The 8,696-nt window shown below is 38.1% G+C and overlaps 1 protein-coding gene across 1 annotated transcript; it reads left to right on the top strand.

The window, feature by feature from the left end:
- The first annotated feature begins 1,027 nt into the window (after positions 1-1,027).
- On the top strand, positions 1,028-6,466 carry LOC107800087 (polyamine oxidase 5). Its single transcript, XM_016623232.2, has 10 exons — positions 1,028-1,531; positions 2,384-2,499; positions 2,579-2,667; positions 2,748-2,861; positions 3,359-3,446; positions 3,542-3,627; positions 3,716-3,818; positions 4,360-4,457; positions 5,012-5,441; positions 5,921-6,466. The coding sequence occupies exons 1-10, from the start codon at positions 1,486-1,488 to the stop codon at positions 6,236-6,238; spliced, it is 1,488 nt and encodes a 495-aa protein (XP_016478718.1). The 5' UTR covers positions 1,028-1,485; the 3' UTR covers positions 6,239-6,466.
- Positions 6,467-8,696: the final 2,230 nt, after the last annotated feature.

Here is an 8,696-nt window from a genome sequence, read left to right as displayed (position 1 = left end):
ATGTCATTATAATTTATAAAGATAAGTGGGACATACAGAAATAATTTTATATTATTGGTGACACTGGCAAACCAACGAAGTCCTGTCAGCTTCACCTGTTCCTTAGGCACATCTTATATAGGAGAGAATTTCCTTTCATGTGACCCAATTTTAGCCCTTAATTAAAGAAGGGACAACCCTGTCCTGAAAGCCACTCTCCATAAGAGAAAAATCTGATTTTTTTTGTCTGCACAGTTACCCCACCCCATCCATTCCCATAAGAGCATATCCTCAATTCCTCATTATCAGCCAATCAAACCAGGCAAACAAAACAATACTATACTTTTTAGTATTAAGGTAAAATAAAGAGAAATATTTATTTTTAGCCAATCCCAAAAATAATAGCAGATTATATATATATATAAATTCTTTTTAGCTAGCGAATATAATTACTTTCGACTGACTAACTAATTTTGTATTATGACTTAAAATAAATTTAACAAAAGCAGATTGGATGTAGGGTAAGAACTTGATATATATATATATATATATATATATATATATATATATATATATATATATATATATATATATATATATATATATATATAGAGAGAGAGAGATTATTTTTGATATACTTTTTAGCTAACAAATATAATTACTTTCTACCGACCGACTAATTTTGAATTTTGACTTAAAATAAATTTAACAAAAGCAGATTGGACGTAGGGTAAGAACTTGAATCATGGATCTACTAATCAAATTGATTCTTCACCATTTCCATGTGCTAACATGCTTGCATTATTAGTCTATTACTCTAAATATAATTATATTAGTCGTTAATTAATTGGGAAATAAAAAACATGTCCACCATAATTCATTTCCATGTGAATTATGACGTGTCAGCTTTTGTCCTTTCAAAAAAATCTTTCCATGTTAAATTGCAAAAATAACCTTCCTCCCCCAACACCCCCGTCCCTCCGGGCCCACACCAAACAAAAAGTATCACGATTTACCCGTTTAAAAGCGGTTTGCCTTTCGCTTCTTTGCATGCTCTTGTTCATCTGTTCTTCACTAGAAATACAGCTTCCGTATAATTTCTACCTAACAACTGTTCGACGAATTGCCGCTGAGAGAGAAGAAAGGGGAAAGACGTTAGAAAGAAGCAGATGTGAATTGATCTATGCAAACGAAGGATTCATCGATCAAATTATTTGGACGACGATTATTGGAGGACTTAATAATAACATTTGATCAAATTGGTTATGATTATGAGCAGCGGGTTTGATAAGCAGCAGCTACATTCTTCTTCTTCTTCGTCTTCTAATCTCAGCCGCTTCATTGCCGGCCTTCTTCTTTTCATGCTTTATCATTCTTTCCAATTAATCTCCAATTTCTTGCTTCCTATACACCCTTAAAATCCCCATTGCGAACTGCAGCCTTTTTCTTCTCGGTTTTCAATCACATTCTCTATATTCTTCGGATTCACGTCATCGTTTTTGTTTCATGGAAGTCAAAGCAGTTGATACTGGCTCAAATTCTCTCCTTGACGGTTAGTTCTTTAATTTTATCGAATTCTCCTTCGTTTTAATTTTGCCGTAATTGTTAATGTCTTTATGTTTGAGGAATTATCAGATACGTTTAATTCTAGAATGATTACTGTGTTTTTTGTGATTTTACTCTATAAAATAGCCGAAAAACAATAAGAATTCCATAACAGAGCTATTATCATTGTAAACCGTAAATTCAAGACGACATTTTTCATCCATCTTGCAGAGTATGCTGAATTACTGCGGCTGGATATTCAGCCATTTTATTGTATCTCTACTTTATAAATTTCATATATTCTTCTTATAATGAAGTCGAGTTATGGCATCTAAGATTGGGGCATCTTCATGTGTCAAAGATGCGAGTCTTAATTCCTAGTTTATCTGAATCAGGTGTGTATGAGTTGCAGACTTATGTATGTAAGAAGGCTAAGCATATTCTAAAGTAATACTCCTATAGTGAGTGTCATTGTAGTGTACTATGTGAGTTAGTTCTTGGTTACTTTAATGATGGCTGAATATAGTTTTAAGTGCTCTGTACATTAATTTGGAGGCATTAATGCAGTTTATTGAACTTTACCTAATAAAAAGAAGTGCAGTTTATTTGAATTTTGATCTTCAGCTTTGTAGTTGAGCCTTACAAGCACTAAGTTTGCCTCCTCTCCTGGCAGTTAATTGTGGTTCACTTCGTTTAACACTATCTTCTGCATTTACTTTGTTTGGAATCTTAATGTTTCACTGGAGGCGTTATATATATCCATGCCACCTAAAGAGTGTCGATATATTGTATGGTTCTCGGAATGATTTCTCTATTGACAGCAGATATCTGATCTGATCCTTTTTTTTTGGTTATTTAGGCACTTTACCACCCCGCTTAGGGAGGCCACATGGCTCATCTCCATCAGTAATTGTAGTTGGTGGAGGTATCTCAGGGGTAGCAGCTGCACGTTTCCTTCAGAATGCTTCTTTTAAGGTGAGGATACTCATGACTTTAAACCCCTTTCACATTCTCATTTATTTCGTGCTAATTTAGTTGGTCTATGTTTATGCAGGTGCTCTTGCTGGAGTCACGAGATAGAATTGGTGGTCGCATACACACTGACTACTCGTTTGGTTGTCCAGTTGATATGGGAGCTTCATGGTGAGTAACAGTAATCTTTTCCTCTCCAATTCTCTATCCAGAACTAGATGTTTATTCCTGTTATTCAAGTTGCATCTCAGGCTCCACGGAGTGTGCAATGAAAATCCTTTGGCTCCATTGATTCGGTGTTTGGGGCTTACTATGTATCGAACTAGTGGTGACGACTCAGTGCTGTATGACCATGATTTGGAAAGGTAAATTGGATTTGCACATTTAGTTACGAATTGGTTTAGCCATGTCTTAGTGGACATTTTCCCTTTTGTTAAAACACCCTCTTTCTCACTCTCTCTGCTTGTATATGTCTCTCAGTGAGGGGGTGGCTCCAGATCTGTTAGTTACACATCAAATCTAGGCTTCAGATTTTCAAGTCCCGTATATTCTGATGCAACCTCTCAGAAATCAGAACAAAAAATCTGTTAGCTTGTTCTCGAATTGTCATACTAGTTGTTTCCTGCGAGAAAGTATCTTGTGGTTCATTATACTCTAACTCATAATAAGAAGAAAACAATTGACTTAAAGTTCGCCAGTGTGAAAGAATTGTTACTTGCCTTGTACATCTCTCAGTGCGCTAATTTTGAAGCCTGCTGTGTCTGCTAGATTTTTGCCTATAGTCTTTTTGCTTTTGTGTAAATTAACTAGAGATGTTATTCCATCATTCAGGAACTTGATTGTGTTTTCTTTCTTTTTAAAGTTGCATGCTGTTTGACATGGACGGTCATCAAGTTCCTCAAAACACAGTTGCTGAAGTTGGAGAAGCATTCAAGAAAATCCTCAGTGAGGTTGGCTTTGCTCTGAATTTCTTTCACCAAGTGCCATTCCTTTTGAGATTTTTATAAAGGCGCAAATGAATGATAATGTGTATCGGCTAGTGCAGACTGAGAAAGTAAGAAATGAGCATAGTCATGACCTATCGGTTCTTCAAGCAATTTCTGTTGTATTGGACAGGCATCCTGAGCTAAGGTATGGGGAAAGTGCTTCTCTTATGATCAATTTATGTTTATTTTTAAATACGGAATCTGGTTATATTTACTAATCTCATATGCTGCAGGCAAGAAGGGATCTCTCATGAAGTATTACAGTGGTACATATGCAGAATGGAGGCTTGGTTTGCTGCTGATGCAGACACGATTTCTCTGAAAACCTGGGATCAGGCTAGTATTTCATTGCTTTTTATTTACTTTCTTGGTATTATAAGTTTCTTGGGCGATTATCTTCCCTTGTTATTGAATTTTTTTGGCTTATGCTACGTGAACTTTGCATCATGCCTTTCACTGACATGATTATTTTTGCTTGAATTAAAATCTTATTTCAAGATGTAAATTTGACATGCAGCATAAGATGTAAGCTTTAAGGTGTTGACTTCCAAAAAAGTAGATTTTGAATAATAGGTGCATCTAAAAGATCTTTCTTCCTGTGCCCAATCCCCAAAGACGATATTCCTCATCCGAATGGCAAGGCTCTAACTGGTAGGATCGATGATGCAATAAGCAAAACAAGCTGTCAAGGCCTTTGGAAGATAAAGGCACAACTCGTGTTGTTGAAGCTATCCGTTTCTGAGATCTACATTTTTCCACATTGGAAAGTTTGGTTCCATTTTTACGTTAAATGGTCTAAATTACTGCCATTAGGATATGATTGATGAAATAATTGTTCCTAGATGTGTAATGTTGACACTGTTTATTTTGTGTGCAGGAGCAAGTTCTTACAGGTGGTCATGGATTAATGGTGCAGGGTTATTACCCGGTAATAGAGGCATTGTCAAAAGATATTGACATCCGTTTGAATCACAGGTATGCTTGGGGTTCTGTGAAATGTGAAATATTGGTCTTTGTTTCTGTAGCTTGTCATGCTGTTGGCTTTTCACTCTAGAACCTGAAGATTAATGTAGAACTTTGCTGTGCTTTTACCACTAGACCAAAGCCCTATGATGCAACTTTTCTGCAGTACATTTTTAAAGAATTTCTCAGCACTCTCCCACATAGGCGGATCCAGGATCTAAACTCTATGGGTTCAATTTTTAAGGTTTTTAGCATTGAACCTATTATATTTTTAAAATTATGGGTTCATATTTACTATTTTTGCAATTTTAATGAATTTTTACTCCGCGTAGAAAGTTATGGATTCAGTTGAACCTATTGTGTATACACTACATTCGCCCCTGCTCTCCCACAACCCCACCAAAATCCCAACCCAATCCTCAAGTATTTTCAAGTATTGATTGTGGAAAAATATGAAACAAATATAATTTTATTTTTTGGCAGTTATTTCTTATCTTAATTTACCTAAAATTTTCTCTCCAGATCATGTCTGCAATTCTCATTTTTTCATCGATCTAAATTACTAGGGTTAATAGGATTACAAATGGGTATAACAAGGTGATGGTTACAGTTGAGGATGGGAGGAATTTTGTTGCGGATGCTGCTATAATAACTGTGCCTGTTGGGGTCCTCAAAGCCAACTTAATTGAGTTCAAACCAGAATTGCCAGAATGGAAGCTTTCTGCACTAGCAGATCTTGGGGTGGGCAACGAAAACAAGATTGCATTACGATTTGATAACGTATTCTGGCCAAACGTTGAATTGTTAGGCATTGTTGCACCCACCTCTTATGCTTGTGGTTATTTTCTTAACCTCCACAAGGCAACGGGGCATCGAGTCCTTGTCTATATGGCTGCTGGAAGACTTGCTTATGACGTCGAGAAATTATCAGACAGTGATGCTGCTGATTTTGCTATGCGGCAGCTGATGAAAATGTTTCCGAATGCACCTGCACCTGTGAGTAATTCGTGCTCCTACGTAATTCTACTACCTTTTTTTACTGCTGCATGCATTCTTAGTTACTAAAAGATGGATTAGAAGTTTAAAGTAATTCTTCTTCTATTGGTGAGTGCACACTTAACTTTGCATAATGTTTTTACAGCTTCATTTTTCGTTTTCATTTCCTTGAACCCAAACAGGAAATAGTGAAAGACAAGGATAAAATGAGGAAGCACATCCATCTAGCACTCTTTTATTAATTTCTTTTTTCGATGCTAAAATTTTCTTAATTTACTAGAGAGAAATTGGTCCACATTTTCTTTTGTACATCACGAACAAGCGAGTAGATGAATCTGTTTGTCTAACACACACTTCCTGAACCTAGGGAATAATAGCGGATAAATTGATCTCTCTGACAATGATAAAAATGAAGCACGTACAAACTTCCATTGATAGCTATTGACCTGATATAGCTATATATCTGGTACTATTTACAGGTTCAGTATCTTGTATCACGCTGGGGAACGGATCGTGACTCCCTAGGGTGTTATTCGTACGATCTGGTTGGAAAGCCAATGGATGTCTATGATAGGCTTCGAGCACCCTTAGGTAATCTTTTCTTTGGAGGCGAAGCCGTCTGTATGGATGACCATCAAGGGTCGGTGCATGGTGCCTATTCTGCTGGAATCATAGCTGCTGAAGATTGCTGCCGGCATCTCATTAAGAGACTTGGAAGTCTTGAAATGGTTCAGCTCGTTTCCTCCAGGGAAGAAATTCTCAAAGCCGCAGTTCCCCTCCAGATTTCCAGGATGTAACAATCTTGCAACGATATTAAAGATTGTTTAACTAGGTGTGAACGTCGTTTAGTTTCTCTATTTTTCCCCCTCAAGGAACCTAAATCTATAAGTAATGTGTTCTAATGCGTTTCATTCCATTAAGCTGCTTTGATGATGAATGAAGTTGTAGCACTCGTGCAACTTTAAATGCTAAACAATTAAATTTTGCTATTTTCCATTTGCCAATTCAAAGTGCTTAAATCAATAGCTATATTGACTTATAGTATGTTTCAGGTAGTTTTCAAATATATGTAGATTTATTTTAAAAAATCAAGTGCGTTGATTATAGCCCCTTTAGCTCTTGTATTGTATTTCTTCACCTATTTTTCTATCCTTTAGTTGTAGATTTTAGTTCCTTTAATTCCTTTGTTTTATTTCTTCACCGGTTTTTCTATCCTATAGTTGTAGATTATATAGTCAGACCTCTATATAACAACATCCCTATATAACAACACTTTACTATAAAAGCCAAGCTTTTTCAGAACCAATTTTCATGATATGTTGTATATGTTCTATATAACAGCATTTCGCTATAATATCCAAAAATATTCGGAACAATCGAGCCTGTTATAGAGAGGTTTGACTGTAGTTTCTTAAGTTCCTTTGTTTTATTTCTTCACTTGTTTTTCTGACCTTTAGTTGTAGATTATAGTTCTCGTTAATTGATTTATTTTATTTCTTCACCTATTTTGCGACCTTTAGTGGTAGATTATATTTCGGTAATTCATTTTATTTTTGTTGCTTGTTTTCGGGATAGTGTTTGCGTAGTGACTCCTAGATTATAGTGGCTTTGGTGAACGATGGTAGGGTAAGGTCTTGTCCTCGGGAGTGTCAGCGTAGGGGAGGGGGTGCGGGGGATAAGGGGGGGTAAGAGGGCTAAGGGAGCTACTAGGCTGAGAGTGGGATCTTGGAACATAAGAACTTTGACTGGAAAATCTGTAGAGTTAGCGAAGATTCTTGAGAAAAGGAAGATTAATATAGCTTGTGTACATGAGACTAGGTGGGCAGGAGATAAGGCGCATGATGTGGGCAGTTTAAAACATTGGTATTCTGGGAGAGTAGGGGGCAGGAACAGGGTAGGTATCTTGGTTGATAAGGACCTCAGTGAACTAGTGGTGGAGGTTAGGAGGGTGAATGACAGGCTGATGACTATTAAGCTAGTTGTTAGAGGTTTTACTTTGAACATAATCAGTGCGTATGCACCCCAAGCAGGCTTGGATGAGGAAGTCAAGAGGAGTTTCTGGGAGGATTTGAATAAGATGGTGCGTGGTATCTCGCATACCGAGAAGCTTTTTATAGGAAGAGATTTCAATGGCCACATTGGAGCGGCATCTGGGGGGTATGATGACATGCATGATGGCTTTGATTTTGGAGATAGAAATAGAGGAGGAACGTCTCTGCTGGACTTTGCTAGAGCATTTGATTTTGTGATAGCAAACTCGAGTTTCCCGAAGAAGAGGGAGCACTTGGTCACCTTCCGGAGTTCGGTGGTCAAGACTCAAATTGATTATTTACTCTACAGGAAGTCCGATAGAGGTCTTTACATGGATTGAAAGGTCATCCCGAGTGAGAATCTCTCGACCCTTCATAGGCTCTTGGTCATGGACCTTGAGATCACGAGGAAGAGGGCGATGTATAGACAACATAGGATAAAGTGGGGAGCCTTGACGGAAGCTAAAACGTAGGAGTTGGGGGTCAAGCTGGTGATTATGGGGGCTTGAAAGAGTAGTGGTGACGCAAGCGCTATGTGGACCATGACTGCGCAGTGCATTAGGGAAGCTGCGAGAGTGGTATTATGGGTCTCAATGGGTTACTCTGGTGGTCACAAGGAGACTGGTAATGGAATGGAGAGGTGCAAGAAAAAGTTGAAATCAAGAAAGTAACCTATCTGAAGCTAGTCGAAAGTGTAGACGAGGATGAGAAGATGGCGAATAGGGAGCATTATAATGTGGCTAAGAAAGAGGCAAAGCTAGCAGTTACGGCAGCCAAGACTGCAACTTTTAGTCATTTGTATGAGGAACTCGAGGGCCAAGGTGGGGATAAGAGGTTTTTCAGGTTAGCCAAGACGCGAGAAAGGAAGGCGCATGACTCGGACCAAGTGAAGTGCACCAAGGACGAAGAAGGTAAAGTTTTGTTGGATGGGGGGCTTATCAGTCGCAGATGTCAGACCTTCTTCCATAGTCTCTTGAACAAGGAGGAGGACATGAGCATTGTACTGGGTGATTTGGACTCTCCGGGAGTCGTTGTGACTTTGGGTATTGTAGGCGGATTAGAGTTGATGAAGTTGAGGGAGCTATGCGTACGATGAGCAGGGGAAAAGCAACCGGCTAGATAAAATCCCGGTGGAGTTTTGGAAGAGCACAAGCAAGGAAGGCTTGGAGTAGCTCACTAGGTTATTTAATATCATTTTTAGAATGAGGAAGATGCTCGAAGAGTG

Source organism: Nicotiana tabacum, chromosome 21, assembly GCF_000715075.1.
Source record: "Nicotiana tabacum cultivar K326 chromosome 21, ASM71507v2, whole genome shotgun sequence".
In the NCBI taxonomy this organism is placed as follows: domain Eukaryota; kingdom Viridiplantae; phylum Streptophyta; class Magnoliopsida; order Solanales; family Solanaceae; genus Nicotiana; species Nicotiana tabacum.
This window is presented reverse-complemented; position numbering and strand designations above follow the sequence as displayed.

Excerpts from the sequence above, each read along its gene's own strand:
- LOC107800087 (XM_016623232.2), top strand. The coding sequence starts at position 1,486 with ATGGAAGTCAAAGCAGTTGATACTGGCTCAAATTCTCTCCTTGACG. Across the intron at positions 2,668-2,747 it reads GTTGATATGGGAGCTTCATG|GCTCCACGGAGTGTGCAATG; the intron begins GTGAGTAACAGT and ends GTTGCATCTCAG. Across the intron at positions 4,458-5,011 it reads GACATCCGTTTGAATCACAG|GGTTAATAGGATTACAAATG; the intron begins GTATGCTTGGGG and ends CTAAATTACTAG.